General features: G+C 35.4%; 1 protein-coding gene across 1 annotated transcript in view; it reads left to right on the forward strand.

The window, feature by feature from the left end:
• LOC145252523 (tRNA wybutosine-synthesizing protein 2 homolog) overlaps positions 1 to 21,872 on the forward strand; it is a 77,222-nt gene that overhangs the window by 43,850 nt on the left and 11,500 nt on the right. The window contains exons 2-3 of the mRNA XM_080112070.1: positions 11,301 to 11,668; positions 17,605 to 17,755. Coding sequence (XP_079968196.1) covers positions 11,301 to 11,668; positions 17,605 to 17,755 — 519 coding nt within the window. The remainder of the gene's footprint in view (positions 1 to 11,300; positions 11,669 to 17,604; positions 17,756 to 21,872) is intronic.

Consider the following 21,872-nt stretch of genomic DNA (forward strand, 5'->3'; position numbering starts at 1 on the left):
GACCCATTTTTGGAGTTATTGAATACAAAAACACAATATCTATTTAAAACCATCTTAACTGGTGCTGATGGGATAGCAAGAGTGAAGAATGGATAGGATAAGTTTGGCTAACATTTGCCATTATGAACTAGTAGAGCAAGGAAAGAGTCTATTATATATATATATATATATATATATATATATATATATATATAATCTACATTGTGATGTATAAAAATGAAACCTGGTCCATGAGGGTTGAGGACATGCGTTGCATGGAGAGAAATGATATGAGAATAATACGATGGATGTGTAATGTGAGGCTTAGAGACAGTCTTAAATCTGGGCAATATAAGGAGGTGTTTGCAGAACAGGAGACTTTGATGGTATGGCCACATTGAACTTTATAACCATAATAACAGACCGATCAAATGCCAAAACTGCTTTATAAAACATACTGAATCTTTTGAATACTTTAGTGATATCGTTCCGTCTTTAAATGAGAAAACCATTACGTTTCTACTGATCATGACTAGATTAATTCTTTTTCTGGGAAAGATTCTCTAGTTGGATGTAAGCTGCCATTTTTTTTTTTTTTACTTAGAACTACATTTTTATTTATTTATTTATATTTTTTTTACATAGGAGTCACCACTTATCAAGGTCCGGAGCCCGGAGCCCACTCGAGGATAACGTTTAATGAGTATACAGTAGTCAATGAGAAAATGTAGCAATCATTAGCAGTGGGAATTGGGTAAATAGGATTATTTAAGGGGATGGCTCATCAAGAATTTGTTCGCATTGGACTTGAAGACAACTATGTTGTAGTCAGTTAGAAAACAGGTAACTGGAGCAGAGTTTCACAGATGTGCTTTATTCATGGAATCTATTTTTAGGTTTAGGCACAGATAAAGAGTGGGGGAAATTATTGATAGGGGTTTCAGTTAGACAAGTGTTTTTCATGAAAAGGGGGAGGATCATAGATTTGAGCTCAGACGAGCACTTGCTATGAAATAACGATAAAGCAGAGACAAGCTCGTAACGTCTCTTCTGTGAGAAAGGGGTTGCAGGGAAGAGTAAAGGGCATCCCTTACTAGGCTATAAAGTTTATTTTTAACTTTGTCAAGGCAGGATAAGCTGCTTTGAGGAGTTCCTGGCCACATTCTACACTCAAGACAGGGAAGGCCATGAAAAAAAAATGAGAGTAATTGATAAAAATGGACCTGTGAGAAAGAGGGATAAAGACATATCCAGAGATCGGTTAGTTGGGAAATAAATTTTTTAAAGTCGCCCAACAAACGTCATCATGTGTGATCAACGCTAAACTGAATATTATGACGAATGTCTTTTTTTTTTTTTACATGGTGTCACCACTTATCAAGGTCCAGAAACCACCAGGGGATAAGGGTTATTGCATGTACAGTAATCAATGGGATAGTATCGTAGTAATCGTTAGTATTGGAGACTTGATAAAGTGTCTACTTAAGGGCGTGATTCATCAGAAATTTGTTTATGCTGGGATTGAAGACATCTAAGTTGGAGTCAGGTGGAAAACGGGCAAACAGAAGAGAGTTCCACAGGCGTGCACTTCTAAGAAAGAAGCTTTGTTCATGTAATCTACATTTTGATTTGGGCACAGATAAAGAGCGGGGGAAATTACTGACAGTGGTTTCAGCTAGATAGACTGGTGTTTTTTGTGAAAGATTGGCGAGGGGGGGGGGAAGAGATTGGAGCTCAGACGAGCACTTGCCATGGAAATAACGGTAAAACAAAGACAGGCTTGCAATGTCTCTTCTGTGGGAGAGAGGTTGCAGGGAAGAGAAAAGGGCATCCCCCACTAAGCCACGAAGTCTATTTTGTACTCTGTCAAGGCAGGATAAGCTGTTTTTAGCACCTCCAGCCCAGATGTGGCAGCAGTACTCCATCCTTGGATGTACTTTGCTTTTATACAGATAGAGAATTGCATCAGTAGTGAGATATCTTCTGGGGCGGTAGAAGAATCCCACCATCTTTCCAGCGACCTTGGTAATAGACTTGATGTATGTGTTCCATAAGATCAGGAGTAAAGGTCAAACCCAGAAGCTTATCAAAACATGGAGCCTCCCCAAGACGAGTGCCATCCATTTCAGTTGATGCCAGATGGGGGTCAGAGCTTTGATGATGTAAAGATAGGAGCTTGGTTGTAGATGCATTAAAAGTAATCAGCCACCTCTTCCCCCACTGTACCACGTGCTCAAGATCAGAGGAGAGAGAGAACTTTGTCATTTACGGCCTTTGATGTGTTGCCATAGATGGTCGTGTTATCAGCATAGATGTCAACAAATGATTTAAGTATGTGTTTTGGGAGATCATTGAGGTAGATCAGGAAGATAGTTGGGCCCAGGATAGACCTCTGAGGGACTCCGGCATTAATACTGTGGGCCTCTGATTTCTGCCCATCAACTTATGAGCCTATCAGAGAGAAATGATTTAATAATTGAAAAAACATTTCCAGTTATACTGTAGCTGGAAATCTTGTGAAGTAGGCCCTTATACCATACCTTATCAAAGGCCTTTGATATGTCAAGAGCAATTGCCCTAGAAAGGAAGCCTTTGTCGAGATATAACTGTTAGCACATCTGCTGTAGATTTCGCAGAACGGAAACCATATTGCATGTCACTAAGAAGATTATTTCTGCTGAGATGGTTGACTACTTCTCTATTTAATATGGATTCCAGCAGCTTACTTATGACACACAGGAGACTTATTGGTCTATACTGAGAGGGAGATGGCTTATCACCAGAATTCTTAAATACAGGACATACTGATGAGATTTTCCAGGGTGTGGGGAAGCACTTCTCCTTAAGGCAATGCTTAAACAGTTTTGTAAGTATGGGGGCAAGTTCTGGTTGAAGCTTTTTCAACACTATAATTTGAATGCCGTCTGGGCCAGTTGCTTTACTGGAATCAAGGTTCTTGATTAGCTTGGCGACCTCATGCACAGGTATTTGTATGTTACTTAGCGTGTTCTGTGTTATAGAAGGAAATACGGGGAGTTGATGGCCTTCGTCGCATAGGGTAGAATTAGCTGCAAAGTTCTTGGCAAATAGTTTGGCCTTGTCTGATGCTAACGAGATGACCTCAGGTCCATTGATGATAGTTGGGATAGAACGCTCGCTTCTGTTCAGGATCCTGTTTGCAATTTGCCAAAACTGGTGGGAACCAAGCTGCTGCTCAGCTACTTTGGATTTAACGGACTGAGTATATAGCTCTCTTACATTTTTTTATTACTCTTTTACAGTGGTTGCTGGCAGTCCTGAAAGCAGCTTTAGTCTCAGTACATCTATTACATTGTTAGCAATGGAAAAAGTGATTGTGCGCGATGGCAGCAGCACATTCTGGGGAGAACCATAGCTGGTTGTTAGGTTTTTGTTGAAATTTTTTGGATAGTATGAATCTGTCTATGCCTACAATTAACCATTCAGTCAGGTCTGATACTATAGAGGACACATCCTTTTTAAACATGGAATGCAGAGGTAGATCAGATATAAATGTACGGAAGCTATCCCAGTCAGCCATAGAGTATCGATATACAGTACGGTGAAGAGGTACGTTTGACGACTTATTACATTTCATTTTTATCTTAACTGCTACAGCGGAGTGGTCGGAGGATCCCAGAGGAGATAGAACGGAACATGAACAAAGCTCAGGGGAAGTTGTGAGAAAAAGGTCTAGAAGGCTTGCATACTGACCGGTAGTATTGGGTACACAGGCGGGTTCGTGAACAATCTGAGTGAGGTCATAGGCAATGGCAAAATCATGACAGAACCTCCCCTCGTCATCGGTCTTATTTGAGTGGGTCAGCCATTCCACATTATGGATATTGAAGTCACCGCAAATGTGAATGTTAGCCGAAGGATGAGCAGACAGGATGTGGTCAGTTTTCTCAGATATGTACATAATCTTTATACTAGTATTGGGACGATTAATCAGAATTGGGAATCTGAAAAATCATAACTTTTAAGGGTATCGGAAATAGAAAATTTGTGCTTATTTTCCGATACCAAAAGCGATTCTTTTAATTGTATTTTTTTTTATTCAATTTTATTTAAAACATCTTCTACTGCTGGTAGTAATAAAATAATAAATATTTATTAATTTTAAACGGCTAGTAAAACTGATACCTAAAGATCATTTCCCTCGTGTGTAGTTGTACGTTTGAGAAAATACGTGTACATTTAACATGTGTTTTTATGATAATTGGGGGGAAAAAATAACTCTATAGTTAAATATTTAGAGATTTATAAAGAATTGGAACCTGGAATTAAGTATGGAATCGGTAATTGTATTGGAATCAGGAAAAATATTAGAATCGTCCTATCACTAATTACTACAGTTTGTAGAAAAAACAAAACAAAAAAAAAACAAACAGCATTTGCCTAGGGTGTGTTGAGTCAGCTCCAAATGAGTTCATTGCATGTCGTATCAAGGCAGACTACTCTGGCTGATTGGCAGTTGAATTGTTGGTATACTTGAGCCATTTTCGGTAAACATGAAAAAAAAAAAAAAAAAATGAAAGTAACATCTTTACAACTAAATATTTAGAGGTTTTAAAAGAATCGGAATCGGTAATTGTATCAGAATCTGAAACTTAGGACAGAATCGGGAATTGTATCGGAATCATAATTAGATTGGAATCGGGAGGGGGGGGGGATATTGGAATCGTCCCATCACTAATTTATACGTTGCCAGATGCCATCATAATGGGTGATAGCTAGAGAAATGTCCTGCAATATTCAGTGTCTCTGGGCTGATTCCAAAAAGTGGCTATCATCGATCCGTTTAATTGTACATGATTAGTTGAATACAAATTGCTATTTTACCTATAACTGAGGAAAGGGGAGGATTGAGGGTTCATACCTTTCCCAAACATGATATCGATACACGGTTGATTTGGTAGGATTTGAATTTGGTATAGCTAATTCCATAGCCTGTTGCGTTATCCATTAGACCAATCATACCACCACCTTACTGGTGAGAAATAACTCTGCTGAAGCGTAGAGAGAGGAGTGATGAGGATGCCCATGTACTGATTTATGAGGAGGTGGTGGAAAATGAGTGCTAGTGCTGTTTAGTGACGTCAGCCAGAGTAGTAAAGACATTCTATCCTTTGTTGTCACATCGTGGTGTTTGCATTGTTAATAGACAACACACATGCAAAGAAAAGAAAGGAAATCACAATTTTATACAAAAACTAGATGTACCCACATTGCCCGGTATTAAGCGTAACATTAAATTCCTTTAAAAAATATGAATTAAAAAAAAAAAAAAAAAGAATGGAAAAAAAACTGAGACAGGTGCATGCGAGTATTACGTTTTTTTTTCCTAAACAGTTCACTTAAGTATAAAAAAAAAAAAAAAAACCTGAGCTGAGATCGAAACCAAAACCTAAAGACAATGATATGATAACCGTTAGGCCAGCTTGATATTACCTTTAAAAAGTGCTTTTAACCTACTTATTCTTAACATAATGTGAACGAGTCATGCATATGCATTCGTGAAATAGTTGACAAACAGATAAAAATCCGACGATCCCCCCCCCCCAAGTACTATTTTTCAATTTTGACTCCTTAGCAACCCTTTTTTCCAGATGAAAAATGATTAAAGTTTTCCACATGCCTGAATACCCTATATACAAAATTTCATGTCTGTACATCAAAAATTTGTTGAGTATATAGGTTGAGAAGTGTCATCGCACACCCACACAAATTTTCACTTTTATAGATATATAGATAATTTGGCAAATGTTTACTTTAACTACAACAGAACACCGACCAATAAAATTTGTTTTTTACAGGTTTTCGGGGTCGCTGACACCGAATCTGATATTCAAACCCGTCACAAATTTACCGTTTGCATGGTATTAACCCCTGAACCCTCGCAACTCACCGCCATCGTTTATGCTATTCTTACATGATGCGTTCGCGTGTAGTAAGGTGACTTGTCACACCGAGCCGAGGAAGAATTTTTTAGTAGACATTTGAAATAACAAAGTTTTCAGAAACAAAAAAAACGTGGTTCATTTTTCTGTGTTACGTAGTTTTTAATGCTTTTTAATTGATCTAAAAATATAAGTTTTCACGAGCAGTTTACAAAAACATTTTTATTTTTCGTTTTTTTTTTTTTTTTTTTTTTTTTTTTTGGAGGGAGGTTATTCAATTATAGAACTTGTACAACAGGTGCTTCTGCAGTTTAATTTACCGTTTTTCCTAAAGTAACCCCCCCCCGTCCTCCACAACCACCAATTTACCGTAAGTAACGCGCCGACATATACCAAGCAGAAGAACTGTTTAATTTTTCACAAAAGTTCTATTTACATTGGGGGGGGGGGGGGGTAGAGTGGTGGGGGGGGGCAGGGGCAGACGAGTGGTGTCACGCACGCGCGACACCACCCGCCCCCACCCCTGTCCCTGCCTGCAGAAGCATCTGTTAAATATTGTACATTGAATAACCCCCACCCCATCCATACCATGCAAACGGTAAATTTGTGACGGGTTTGAATATCAGATTCATTGTCAGCGATCCCAAAAACCTATAAAAAAACAAATTTTATTGGTCGGTGTTCTGTTGTAATTAAAGTAAACATTTACCAATAATTTAAACTAAATATAGGCGACATTATTACCCCTTCTGCCTAGCAGCTTTGTTCTAAAATGCATCATGGTTAATTATTTGTATCCTTTGGACTACTTTTCTCATCTTGAGTGTTATTTTCACAACGTTTCGGTCGATGTAACCTTCGAACTTCTTCATGTCTATCTTGTCAAACTAGGACCATCGAGTGAGAATAGTAGTCTGAAGAATCCAAATAATACAAATAATCAATCCTCATCTCAAAAATTCAAAAACATAAGACTGGTTAATTAGTTTAGAAACATATCTTGTACAGTAGAACCTTGAGATATGGCATTATTCCGTTCCGGGGTTGGGATCGTAAGGTGAAATTGCCGTATGGCTGGGCCTAAGCAAAAGTTTATGCAGTACATATTAAAAATTAGTAACAAAATACAGTACAGTATATAATACACATGTATACGAGGGGCGTGCAATAAGTAATGCCCCTGACCCACTTCCCATAGCAGTAGAGCAACGAAACTTGGCACAGTTATTAGTGTTTCTCTACCCAGAGTTATGCATTTCTTCCATCGTTTGCTGCAGCTCTGGAGACCGTAGAACACCCCAGGTTGATCCTCCAACCACAACGTGACTTCAGAAATCAAGGCTGCATCATCTGGGAATCGCTTTCCTTTCAAAAACAACTTCATGGCTGGGAAGAGGTGAAAGTCAGAGGGTGCAAGGCCAGGAGAGTAGGGAGCATGGGGAAGGATTTAATAACCACACGCCCATGCTTCTGATCTGAGGACATGCGAGTTGTGGACCGGAGCGTTGTCCTGCAGGAGGAGGGTACCTTTGCTGATCTTGCCCCGCCTCTTGATTTTGATAGCTTCCCTTAATTTCCTCGAAAGTGAAGCATAATAGGCTCCTGTTATTGTGGTACCCTTTGCTAGGAAATTTGTCATCACTACTCCGTCCTGGTCCCAGAAGACTGTGAGCATGACCTTGCCAGAGGAGGGCTGCACCCTTGCCTTCTTTGGAGGTGGTGAGTCCAAGTGCTTCCACTGCATTAAATGGGCTTTGGTCTCTGGATCATAGTGATGGACCCAGGTTTCATCCTGTGTAATCAGTCTTTTGAAAAACCTTGACTCATCTTCTTGACACATCTCCAAATTCATCCTCGAGCACTCAACACGTTCTCGCTTCTGGAATGGTGTGAGCAACCTGGGAATCCATCTGGCAGACATCTTATGCATATGCAAATGATCATAAATGATAGTTTCCACAGACCCTGTACTAATCTTAACATCTTGGGCTATTTGGTGAATAGTAATGCGTCGATCTTCCAAAATGGCAGCCTCAACTTGACGGACAGATGCCTCATCAATGGCAGAAGGGGGGGGGGTGCGACAAGGTCTGGGAGCTGTTTCCACAGACTGTCGGCCATGTTTGAATTCACGATGCCAGCGTTTTACAAGGTCATATGATGGGGCATTATCACCATAAGTTTCTTTCATTTCATCAAAAGTCTCCTGTGGTGTGCGTCCTTTCAAAGAGAAAAACCGGATCACTGCTCGACATTCAACAAGCTCCATTTCACACCTGACTCAGTTCAAACATCTGTAAAACAGAAACCACAATTAGTTCAGAGCTGTAATTTGCCACATAACCCGTAGAGATATAAATCATTGCACGTGCAAAATTTCAGCTAGATCAGACAATTGGAAGTGGGTCAGGGGCATTACTTATTGCACGCCCCTCGTATAATCAAATAACATAAATAACACCGTAACATTGTATTCCACACTGTAACCTGAAAAAACGTATTCCGTGGACCTACTATATATGTCTGTCCGTCTCCATATTTTTAACCCTTATTTTTTGTATATATATTTATTTTTATTCATTACTTGTTTTATTGGCTTTTGTTAAAAATGTACTTATATATATATGTCGTCAACTGTGGCAGTAAAATGGTAAACAAAAAATCAGCGCCAAAACACTTTAGCAGATCTGCTGCTCAACAGTGTTCATACTTAATAGATTACTAAAAGGAAAAAGGGGACTAAAGGTCAGTTTCTGACTCCAGGAAGTCGTCATACATTTGGCAGTGTTAACGGTGTCTGGCTCTTTTAAATTTGTTTGTTTTTTAAACTGGAAAGACCTAATACAATATAATGTAGCAGTTTTAAAATGTTCATTTGGCCACCAGATGTGTCACATATTATGCGTGTTTGGGCTTCCATACTTCCTCTCCCTACCAAAGTACTTTAGGAATTTGATATCAAAAAAAAAAAATAAATAAAAAATAAGTCCGTGTGCCAAAATGCAACATGGGTTGGATGATTATTGAAATTCACTGATAAAAAAATAATATTCCAACTCTTTGGTTTTTATTTTATTTTTTTTTTTTAAATTTTTCTCAAAAGTAAATATATTAATAATAGCTGGGTGAAGGTTTCAGCAGAATTTTTAGGTGGAGAGGGCTTGGAATTATGCCGCTAGGTAGGCTACAGGCAAGTTTTGGAGGAAATTCATGTTTTGTGTCACAAGAATCGGTCCCTTTTTAGCGATTTAAGATTTATTTTTATTTTTTTATCTTAATTTATTTTATATATATATATATATGTATATAATTACATAATATTTAATAATAAATAAATAAATATGACAGATGAAAAAAAAGGGTGACTTATTCATTCACATATATAACAATAAGAGCTTGTAGCACTTAAAAACTGCTAAAATAACAAAAAAAATAAAAATAACAGCGTTTCGAAGTTGTTAATATTGCTAAAAATGCCAACAACAAATATTTATATATAAATCGCCCCAGACAATATGTGAAACTATTTATTTATTTATTTTATCCTGATCTGAAATGGAACACATACATCAAATCTGTTGCCAAAGTCGCTGGAAAAATGGTGGGATCATTCTACCGCTTCAGTAGATATTTCACTGCTGATGCAATTCTCTATCTGTATAAAAACCAAGAACGTCCAAGGTTGGAGTACTGCTGCCACATCTGGGCAGGAGCTGCTAAAAACAGCTTATCCTGCCTTGACAGAGTACAAAATAGACTTCGTAGCTTAGTGGGGGATACCATTTTCTCTTTCTTGCAACCTCTCTCCCACAGAAGAGACATAGCGAGCCTGTCTCCGTTTTATCATTATTTCCATTACACGTGCTCGTCTGAGCTCCAATCTCTGGTCCCCTTTCGCCAATCTTTCACAAAAAACACCCGTCTAGCTGAAACCACTGTCAGTAATTTTCCCCACTCTTTATCTGTGCCTAAATCAAAACTTAGGTTACATGAACAAAGCTTCTTTCTTAGAAGTGCACGACTGTGGAACTCTCTTAAGTTTGCCTGTTTCCCATCTGACTATAACTTGGATGTCTTCAAGTCCAGCATAAACAATTTCCTGATAAACCACCTCCTTAAGCAATCCAATTTATCAAATTTCCATTACTAACGATTACTATGATATTATCCCATTGATTACTGTACACACATTAACCCTTATCCTTGAGTGGCCGCCGAGCCTTGATAAGTGGTGACTCCCTTGTGAAAATAAAAGCACTATATCTAATGCTAATCTCTTGCATTTATCTCGGACAAAATATTTTTGAAATCCCTCATATTAAAAGTGACATAAAATGCACTACATCGACATGCTACTGAGTGATGTTTTTAGACTTTTATAAACACCTTATGTTTTTTATGTTTGAATTTTAGGCCATTCGTAGGAATTTGTATGTCCTTTCTGTGATAACATTTTATGATAAAATATTTACCACCACCACCACAACAAGATGTTTTACACCAAATGTCTGAAAAACAAAAGCAAAAAAAAAAAAAAAATTTTTAATCATTTAATAAAATATTTTATAAAATTATTTGGGTTTCTAATATTTTCCAATTGACCTTATGAAATAATCTTTTCAAAGAAACTGTTTTCAAACAAAACTTCTATTTAAAATTTGTGCCAACCATGCAGACATACACATCAAACTCCAGACTTACAACATTCAATAACAACAGACCTCCTTTTCTCTCCTCGTGACGACCTGACACTTCAGGGTCAATGCAACCAGGAAAATGAATTTAAAAAAAAAAAAATAAATAATAATAAAAAAGAAATAAAATAAAAAAACAACAACAGTCTTCTTTTGAAAACATTGTTAATTATTTAATAAAATCTATATATCTATAAAAGTGAATGTGTGTGTCTGTGTGTGTACATTTCTCTACGCAATAACTCTGTCAATTTTAAGTCTACAGACTCAAAATTTGATATACATGGTACTGAGATTTGGGAAAATCTTTGTAATCTGTTTTCGTCCACAAATTTAGCTGTTAAGGGGTCAAAGTTCAACGATTTGACCTTTGAGAACTCTACCAAACTCCTCCACCAATTTTGGGTATAAATAATAGAAATTTTAGATATAGGTTCCTTGGACATGGATCTAACTTAATAATTTTATTTGAGCCCAAAACAATTAATGTTAAGGGGTCATAATAGGGGTCAAAATTAAAAAAATTGACAGCTTTTTTTTTGTTTTTTCTCAACAGACACCTCCAAACACCCGGGCAACGCCAGGCTGAAATGCTAGTATTATATAAAATAATTTGTTTTTCAAATTAATCTTATGAAATGTTTTAAAAAATGTGACCGATAACTCATATTTAGTATTTATTTATTTTTTTTATTTTTTTTTGCAGGCGATTTTTGGAAAGCAAATCTCTGATTGACTCTGAATATCGTTTGAAACATCTTGAATCTGATCGTGTGGCGATTCCCCTTTTATCAGTTGACCAAGACTTTGTGAATAAAACCATGACAGAATATTTTTCTCGTGGAAACCATGTTGATTTTGAAGTGAAAAAGGTGAAAATGATGCCATCAAAGAGGTCGCTGCTACGCACTCCTTACCAAGTGTTGTCGCAAGGTCTGGAAAAACTCTTGACAGATCATGGTTATGTGCTTACGGCCGAACTGGAACGAGATATTGCTAAAAAATGGGAATGGCATGGCGACTTGGTGATGTTACCAAAAAATTCATTCCAACACGAGATCTGGCATCAGTTTGGTAAAAAAAAAATTTTTTTTTTCTGTTAAAATAATATTTTTTTTTTTACAGGTGAAGTAGGGGGGGGGGTCTTTCATAAATGTATGTATGATATAAATGATAATAAAATGCACTTAATTTTAATAATTTACTGCAGTTTCACAGTGTTTCCCATCATCAGATACCAATCTCTGATTGGCTAGCATTAATTGATGGATACCAAAGACACTTATGATTAGTGATATCATGAAACGGCAGTAAAGTGTTGAAACTAATTACATTTTATCATTTATTTCATATTATATTAGCCGGGCTACCCGGAATTACCCGGGGGAAAAAAGTATAACTTAACTTCTGTCCTTCTCTTTTCTCTCTGCCTTATTTTCGTCCTCCCCACCCCATCTTTCTTCTTGGCCCAGCCCATTTCTCTCCTTACACATATATACACACACAAGTCGATGTAAGAGAAATAACTCTGTGAAAAAAAAATCGTTTATTTCCCTTTACATAACATTAAAAACCGTGTTTATTTCTTGAATGCATTAAATGATATAAAATGGCCATTTAACTCCCAAAGAATAATTTTATTTTTTTACATATTTGTCCTTTAAAGCAAAGAAGTCTGTATGTCCTGTTAAAAGTAAAAACTACACCAGACACACCCACAAAGCTGTTATGTACTTATTTGGCATTATTGCGGAAAACAATTCTAATTCTTTGGTGATTAACTGGTACAGAATTTGTCAGGGAAAGGGGATCTACACTTTCAGCAACATTTTAATTTTATGCTAAATGGTTAGATGGCCATTAAACCTCTAAAGAATAATTTTTTTATATATACATCAAAGATTATACCGATTTAAGAAAAAAAAAGGTGTTTGCTGTGTATTTTTCAAGTTTTAACTGGACATATAAACATTTGCCCTTTAAAGCAAAGAAATCTGTATGTCTCATTAAAAGTAAAAAAAAAAAACTACACAACACACACACACAAAGCTGATATGTTCTTATCTGGCAATACCTCAGAAAAAAATTTCTAATTAAAAAAAAAATATTCATTCTTTGGTGATCAACGAGCACAGAATTTGTCGGAGGGGCGAAGGATCTACATTTTAATGTGTCTGAAGTAATACAGAAAAAATTGAGTCATTCTTCAAGATTTTGAGAAACCTTAATTCCCTGAATTTTATTTAACCTTTCTTGAGGTTCTTTTCAGACTATTGCCCTTATCAACATCATTTCTCTTCAGATTAATCTTGGGCGGTGGGGAACCTGGAATTGCCCAGGAGCAATAAAGTTAATAATTCAATATAACATTTTATAAATGGTATGTTAATCCAAAAAGTTCTCAATACCCTAGATAGAGCAGGTGTATTTAAATGCTGTGCTGTTCAGGGGCAATAGCTTCAATGTGTTTTGTTATAGTATGTTATACTTTTTTTTTTTTTAACTCGTATATATCCCAAATAAAGTAAGTTGCTACTGAGATGTCAAGGACTACTATTTGGGACCATATAAACTTTTGCAAGTTAGCACAGTCTGGGAAACAGAACACAGGGAGGGAATTCCAAAATTTAACAGCTTGAAGTAAGAAACTTTAAGAGTAGAAAGCTCTCCAGCTTTGGGAGACCTCTACAATGAAGGGTTGGAATTTTGCTGCTTGTCAGGTTAGTCAGAAGGATTTACATTGAGGGAGCACCAGTGCTATGAGTTCGTCGAAGCACAGTCCAAATAAAATACTTGTAAAACAAACACAAAAATGTAATGTGGTGAGGGGACAGGAAGTAGAGCTTCGTTGACAATGTGGTATGTATTAGATTGGAGACTTTTTTTTCTTTGCATCTTGTCTAAATACACTTAGGTGGTTGATGAATCAGCATATATGTAGCAAAAATAATCTATGCATGGACGAATAGTGACTTTGTAGATATATAGGATCTTGTCAAATATTAGGTTGGTGCAAAAAGAATGTCGTTTTTTATTAGAGATATATGTATATGCCAAAAACGACATTATTTTTGCACCAACCTAATATTTGACAAGAAAGTGTTACTTGGGATCAATAATAGTAATAATACAGTATTAGGGAGACCTGTGGAAATTCCACAGAGTACTCTTTCATATGTAATATATTAATGTTAGCATCCTATGGATGTTCAGTGTAAATGGAGACGTATATCATTTTAATTGGAATTCATTATTGAGATGAGTATTATTTATATTAATTTATTTTATTGCGGACTATTATTCTCATCTTTATTGCCCGTGGCGAAGTTGATAGACGTTGAATCTCTACGGTTCCAGATGAGAATTGTCTGAAGATAGTGGTTTCAATCCTACCCAAAGCCAGCCAGAGGCTTACTTGTGCAAAACATGGTGAGACGACAACAACTACAGATGGTAGTGATTGCTGAGAATGCAGTTAAGAGATTCAAAGTTCCTATCCATCGCGGTTATCACCTGACGAAGGCCAGAGGAATAGTTGGCAATAAAGATGGGAATAATAGTCCGCAATAAATAAATTAATATAAATGGAGACACTCTAATATTATTGTAGCTGTTTGATTAAAACTGCAAAAGTATTTGTCTAAACTAGCAGGGATGCCTGACGTAGCCCGGTCATAAAATATGCTTAAATATGATATTTTAATTTATGCAGTGTATACTATTATAGAGTCCATTTTCTATTGATTCTTATATATTACAAGGTTGTGATTTAAATATATATATATATATATATATATATATCCAGAAGAATTGAACTGAAACCAAAACTTATGAAAAATTCTTGGTAAAATTATTTATTACAAGAAATGGAAGGTCATAACAATTAAACGACAGTCACTCGGAAGAAAAAATATGTAAGCGCGACACACAAAATAACACACATGCTATCGTATTAATATATAGATTACATCAGCTAAGTGCTCAGTACCTTAGCTAGCGCAACTGTCTAGCAGCAAGAACCTTAATGCGTTTTATTGTAGTATTGTATCGTAGAAAAGAAACTGTGTCGCCCAGAAGCAATAATAGTAATACTAGAGTAGGTCCTTTAGTTAGTGGTATGTGTTGAATCCAATAGTGCTCACTATCCTAGATAGAACAGGTGTGTGTAATAATACAGTATTAAATTTGATAAGTGCTATATGATTGGAGAAGGGAAAGTGAGAGACTTGGTGTTACTTGGAAATGCGTTAAAACAAATACAAATTTCTTTATATTATTAAGAGGGAAGGGTGTAAGTCAGAAACGCTGTATTACTCAGCATTAAGATGGTTTGAGGTTTTATTATATTTTTAAGGGAAAGAGTGAGGCCAGAATCTTCATGTTGCCCAAGAGCAATAACTTTAAAAAGTGAAAGCTCATGTTAATTTCTTACGTTTTTATTGAAGTCAATTTGACAAAAAAAAATATGGGTGGGGGAGGGGGGATAGTAGAAATTTATACAGAAGATACCGAAAATGTGTTGAAATTCACCTTTTAATTGCTGCGTTGTGGTTGCATTTATATTTATTACCTGACTTTCGAAGTCTATTCTAAGGTCCAAGGATTCTGAAAAAAAAAAAACCAAAACAGTTCTCCTTTCAGTTCAATTAAAATCTGTGTTCAAATAGTTTCTTGTAATGTCCGTGCAGACCTCTTTCTGGTGGTGCTGAGGTATATTGTAATGACTATGAGATTTTAGGCCAAAATTAGATCACCTCATAATTGTCAACACTAGAGAGAGAAAAGGTTAAGCTTTTTTTCATGGGGCATAATCATGTTGAAACACCGGTTCCTGTTAGATCACCAAAGTCAAGCGACATTGAACCTGGACAATACTAAAATATATGACTATTTGGTAATACCAGGTAATGTATTTTCTCAGAGCCTGGAAAGGCTATTCGCCACCAGGCTATTCTTGCCCAAGACAAGCTGCATGAAATAATGCAGACCCCCCCTCCCCCCCAACCCCAAAGGGTTACGGGGAAACATCACATCATCATAGGACAAATCTTATAGACCCTGCATCATTCAAGCGTCTAGTCTTTGAACTTTCCAGATATGGAGCAGAGAACTCTTTTTATAATCATTAAAACAAGAGGAATGGGCTGAGTGGAAGAGAAGGAAGGGTTGCCAATATGCTTGGTGAAAGTAATTTTATGAATCTGATATCGTGCACTTAGTCATCGGTTCACTCCACTATTCCAAAGTCTAGCTGTTTGAGGGAAGAAACTTAAGAACAAAGCTTTCTGGCATTTAGGGACCTCAACAGTGAAGGGGTGTGATTTTGTTGCTAAGACGTATACAAGAGAAAAATAGTTACGCTTCTGAATTTTTTAGATGAGGATTGATTATTCGTATTTGGATTCTTTGGACTACTGTTCTCATCTTGTTATTTTCATAATGTTTCAGTCAATATTTTCTTCAAGCAAGTGACACTCAAAATGCAATTGCAAATTACTTGGGACATCTACCTTGTCATGGCTGACGGAATGAAAGCATGCTATTCCTGTGGTTTAAATAGTTCCATTTGAAATTTTTACTTGCATTTATCCCTAACAAGGCATATTGCCACTTGAACGTAAGGGGGCTACTATTTGGGACCATGCCTAGGAAAGATTAACAAGATGTTGGTTTACATTACATTTAAACTTCTGCATATCAGTACAGTCAGGGAAGCAGATAGTAGGAAGTGAATTCTAAAGTCTGTTTGAGGGGAAAAAAAACTATGAAGAGCAGAAAGCTTTCTGGCATTTAGGGACCTAAACAGTGAAGGGGTGTGATTTTGTTGCTAAACGGGTTTCTATTTAGGGATCTCAAGTGACACTCTGTCCATAAAAATCAGTAATCTTAAGTTTTATGCCATTTTCATGACATACACATTTAGCTAAGCCTGCTTAATGAACACTTGTTGAAAAAAGCTAACGTTGGAACAATTTGAATTAATGTTTTTTTTTCTAACACGTAAATGTTATTTCATATCAATACAACGATCTCGTGTTCTTTGTCAAGCGTCGTTATTTTCCGGAGTTATTCATATTTTTATTTTATTCATGCGAGAATGTGATTTGTTGAAAACCTTCTGTCAATCAGAGATCTCATTAAATTTACCTTTACCTGTGGCGAAAATTATAGGAACGCAAGCTTACCTCTTAAACGGCCACGGTGTGCGGTTTGCTGACGCAGCGTCATCATACTGAAAAGGGCCCAAGATGGCGCCTGCAGACTTATATAACAATGCAGTTTCACAGAATCTCATGTGCTCTCGCGCACGTATGCAAATTTGGAGGACTCTGTCTTTTATAAAAACAGGCCACTGGAGCAGATGAGACAGACGTGAAAACGAGTCTACAGAAAGTACTGACGAATGACGCTGCGTTGTGTACTCTTTTCTTTGCAACAACAAACCGTTCCACGGATACTCTACTACTTTTGCCTTATAGAGATTCCTGCACCTACAACTTCGGTTTTAAAAATTGATAAACAACGATTATGAATTGGTGGATATCGACGCACACCTTTCCTAAGTATTGACTCTAGCTCAGTCCTATAAGCAGGTTTCTAAGAGGTATACAAAAGAAAAATAGTTACGCTTCTACATTTTTGAGATAAGGATTGATTCTTCGTATTTGGATTCTTCAGACTATTGTTCTCATCTTGAGTGTCATTTTCATGTTTCAGTCTATGTAACCTCTGACTTTCTTCAAGCAGGTGACACTCAAAATACAATTGCGAATTACCCAGGACTTCTACTCCGTCATGGCTGACGGAACGAGGGCATGCTACTCCCAATAGAGGGTTCCATTTGAAATTCTGTATAGATTCTAAAGTTTTACAAGATAGACCTGAAGGTCAAAGGTTACATTGATTGAAATACTGTGAATATAACATTCAAGATGAGAACTGTAGTCCGGTGAATCCAAATAATATGAAAAAAAAAAATGATTGTCTTTTTTATTCTATTTTGTTATTAGGTCCAAAATTATGGGAAACGATAGCCAATTCTTTGTCGTGTAAACGTTTGGCAAGGAAAGGCACAATTGGTAACAATGACTACCGACGTCCACAGGTAATGATGCTGCTCGGATTGGATGGTTGGGTGAGACATGTAGACAATGGAATCAAGTAAGTCTTTCAAGTTATCTTGCCTTTGACATGTAATGTTTTCACCTAAAATGCGTTGGTTTAAAAGATCAATCTATGCAAAAAGGCCTCCATTTGTGGGCGAATGTGAAAGAGAGAGACACACTCTTAACTCTTCTGTAATATTTTAAAGTCTTTCATGTTTTTTTTATTTGTTTTTTTTATATTGTTTAGTTAAGAAAATCCCAGTTCATAGTTGGGAACTGCAGTAAGATTTTTTATAGTTTTTTTACCTAGTTGGAATTAATCGGTATCATCATGGTTAAGAAATTACCGCTTATTAAACAAACTGAAATTAAATGACTTGTAGCTATTATTTCTTCGTGGCATACCAGTAATCATTCGGCAGCACACTAGTGTTCCATGGCACAGTGGTTTGGAATCACTGGTTTAGAGATTTTTTTTTTTTTTTTCATCCTGTTCAGAACAGAGAAACTACTGGTTGAAGCAACAGTCCAGATGTGGCATCAATACTCCATGCATGGGCGAATAGGTGGCTTTTATATAGGATACTGGCAGATGTGAAGGAAACACGTTCTTTGCAGCAGACTTGGCAGTATCTTCTATATATTTTAATTCATGTTACCTGTAAATGTTAGACAATTAAGTTTAAATGTTAGACTCTTGGAAAAGGTGCTATCAGCCTTGGCAATTGGTGGTTAGAAAGGTTTCTTATAATTATTGAAGGAAGGAGCTTTATCTTAGTAGCATTAAATGTAGTCATCCATATATACAGACTGGAAGTAATTTTCTAAAGATTTAGTCATTGCATTTTGGACAGTGAGAAGTAAAGTTACACAGGCAACCTGTAATTCACAAATTACTAAACACAAAAGTTAGTTAATGTATTTTGCTTGAAGCATTGTTTACTGTGTATATAAACAAAATCTAAATTTATAGAAGGCAATAAAATGCAGAAGTGTAAGCGATGGACACAAACTGGACCAAATCTATATATCTATAAAAGTGAAATTGTCTGTGTGTGTGTGTGTGTACATTTCTCTTACTAAACTACTGTCAATTTTCAGTCTGCAGACTCAAGATTTGACATATGGGGTATTGAGATTTAGGAAGATCTTTTTAATCAGTTTCCGACCAGAAATTTGGCTGTCAAGGGGTCAAAGTTCAATGATTTGACCTTTGAAAATTCTACCAAACTCCACCAATTTTGGGTCTAAACACTTGAAATTTTATATGTAGGTTACCTGCATGGGTCTAACCTTTTTAATATATATATATATATATATATATACCTATACCTATGCACATAAAGTTATGAACAGTATATAGGGCCTGAGTAAAGCCGGACTGAACTGAGAGTCAAGACATAATGGTGGAATGATGCCACCATTTTTATTAATACTATATCTCTACATCTACTATTATATAAAAGGAACTTTGTGTGAGTTCATTCCCTATGGACTTGGAAACGGTTGAGCAAATTTAAAAAAAAATTTCACCCCAAGATGTGTCTGCGAGTATTCTTACATAGGTTTTGTAGCGGAATGCATCTGATAAGTATCGAAAATCAATAATCGAAAAAATCCTATTAAAGAAGGAAGTCTGATTTCGACCAAATTAACACTTTTATACAACCTAACATTACAAGTGCATTTGAGAAGTTTTATCACCACACAAGCAGAAAGGCCCAGCCTATAAAATCAACTGTAAATTTTTTTATAAGACAGGGATACATTCGAAATTAATGTTTTTCAGAGAACAATTGAATTGTGATACTTGACTTTTGTACGTTTAACTTCAAATGATTATGTAAAAAAAGTTTCATAAAAATCAACAGTTGGTTCTTTGATATGACAGGGACGCATTCGAAAGGAATGTTTCTGTGTAGAACACAATTGAAGCATGATACTTGACTTTTACATTTTAAACTTTAAGTGAAGCCATTATTTACAGATGATTTTATAAAATCAAGAGTAGATTCTCTATGGAGCAATATAGACTAGAATGTATTGTGGACTGTCATCACAGGGAGACATGTGAAACTTCCCCCTTGTACACTGTAGAGGGGATCCTTAACTAGAGCAAGCAGTCAATTGATTTGATTAAAAAAAAAAGAAGAAAAAAAAGGGCAATGTCACAAATTTCAATGATAATAAAATTATGGGAGGGTGGAACATTTATTGATCCTCATTCAATCCTGAATAATGTTGGGTCTCCTTGCTAGTATGTGTGTGTGTATATATAATATATATATATATATATATATATATATATATATATATATATATATATATATATAATGTATATATGTATGTATATATATATATATATATATATATATATATATATATATATATATATATATATATATAATGTATATATGTATGTATATATATATATATGTATATATATATATATATATATATATACAGTATCGACCATAATATAAGGAACGGAAAAAATTTTGCAGTTATTCATGTATATTTAAAAAATTAAAAAAAAAATTAAAACGTAAACAAAAAAAAAAAAACTGATGAAAAAAGTAACTCATAATAAAATTAAAAAGAGTGATCTCCCCTGAATAGCAAGGGAGGTAACTTAATAAAATCAAAGGTTTAAATATGTTTTTAACTCATTTCATAGTGTTTTTAAACATGTTTTATTAACTGTTTGCTCGTATATATATATATATATATATATATATATATATATATATATATATATATATATATATATATATATAATGATGGGATGATTCCAATATTATACTGATTCTTTATAAATCTCTAATTATTTAACTATAAGTTATTTTCCCTGATTTTCATAAAAACACGTGTTAAATATGCATTATTTTCCAAAACGTTAAAATACACTTCTGGAGGATGATCTATCGATTTTAGCTTTACTGGTAGTTTAAAAATCAATAAATATTTATTATTTCATCATTATTACCAGCAACGGAAATTTTTACTTTAAACAAAATCAAATAAAAAAGACAATTAAAATAATCGTTTCGGCATGAATTTTTCCAATACCAATTCTGATACTCCCAAATCTTCCGATTCCCAACATTAATAGTATACTCTTATTACATTATATTATATACTTGTGTAAGTGTGGTCTGATGGAAATTCTGTATGATATATTTTCAGAACATTTTCCTTAATCAGATGGATCATTGTAAATTCAGTAAAAATTTGAATGGATTTGAAAAAAAAAAAAAATTTGAATGGTTGTTTCTTGCAGAAGATAAAAAACCCTGAAGAAGGTACACATGCCTGAGATGACAAATGATAATATTTAAGAAAATTATAGTCCAAGAAATTTTGTTACAAAGCCTTTCAGCTTAATTAATAGATCAATTCATTTGTGAAAGAGTTCCTGTACAAACAAAGTATAATTCTAAAAGTGAGTGGGAGAGGGCATTATATTTTCATTCGGTCAAAATTAAGTGCCTGTTAATTGGTCAAAGAAAAGTGTCTTGCCCAATCAAATGCGGCTTTTTTAGGACACAAGGGAAGTAATTCATTAGTTGTCACAAGATGTCATGGTTTCATAAGAGTTGTTGATTGTTTCTGATTATGGTGAAGAAAGTGTTAAAGCAACAACAATGATTGGCCCTTGGGAAGGAATATCACCTTCAATCATTCTCTCATAAATGCAAATATTTGTATGGTGAGTGTACATGATTTTTTTTTTTTTCGTTTCGGGCCCTCTCCTCCTCTCAATAATTGCACTCATCGCACAAATCCAACTAGTAATATAACCTATTTTAAGAGACAAGGGAAATAACATTGAGTAACAACAGTATTGAGTTACTAACATACTTGTGGAAAAGGGGAGATAATCGAGTGTGACAGTTACTTATTCTTCTCATTTGCTTCGTGAGCCTTCTTCCATTTTGATTGTTTTTTATGTTTGTGTTTGTACACTCACGAATAAAGTCTCATTGCACCTTCAAACGGTTTCGAATAATACATCCTTATTTAGTGATGTAGTCATATATAAAATATTTTTTTAAAAAGTTTTTTTTATATTTTAAAATATTAAAAAATAAAAGTCTGAAAAACCTACAATTGTTGATGGCTACACTCTTTTGAATATACCCTTTTTTCTCTCCTTGGAACCGCACAACCAT

Source organism: Euprymna scolopes, chromosome 29, assembly GCF_053919585.1.
Source record: "Euprymna scolopes isolate OS-2025 chromosome 29, ASM5391958v1, whole genome shotgun sequence".
Taxonomy (NCBI): domain Eukaryota; kingdom Metazoa; phylum Mollusca; class Cephalopoda; order Sepiida; family Sepiolidae; genus Euprymna; species Euprymna scolopes.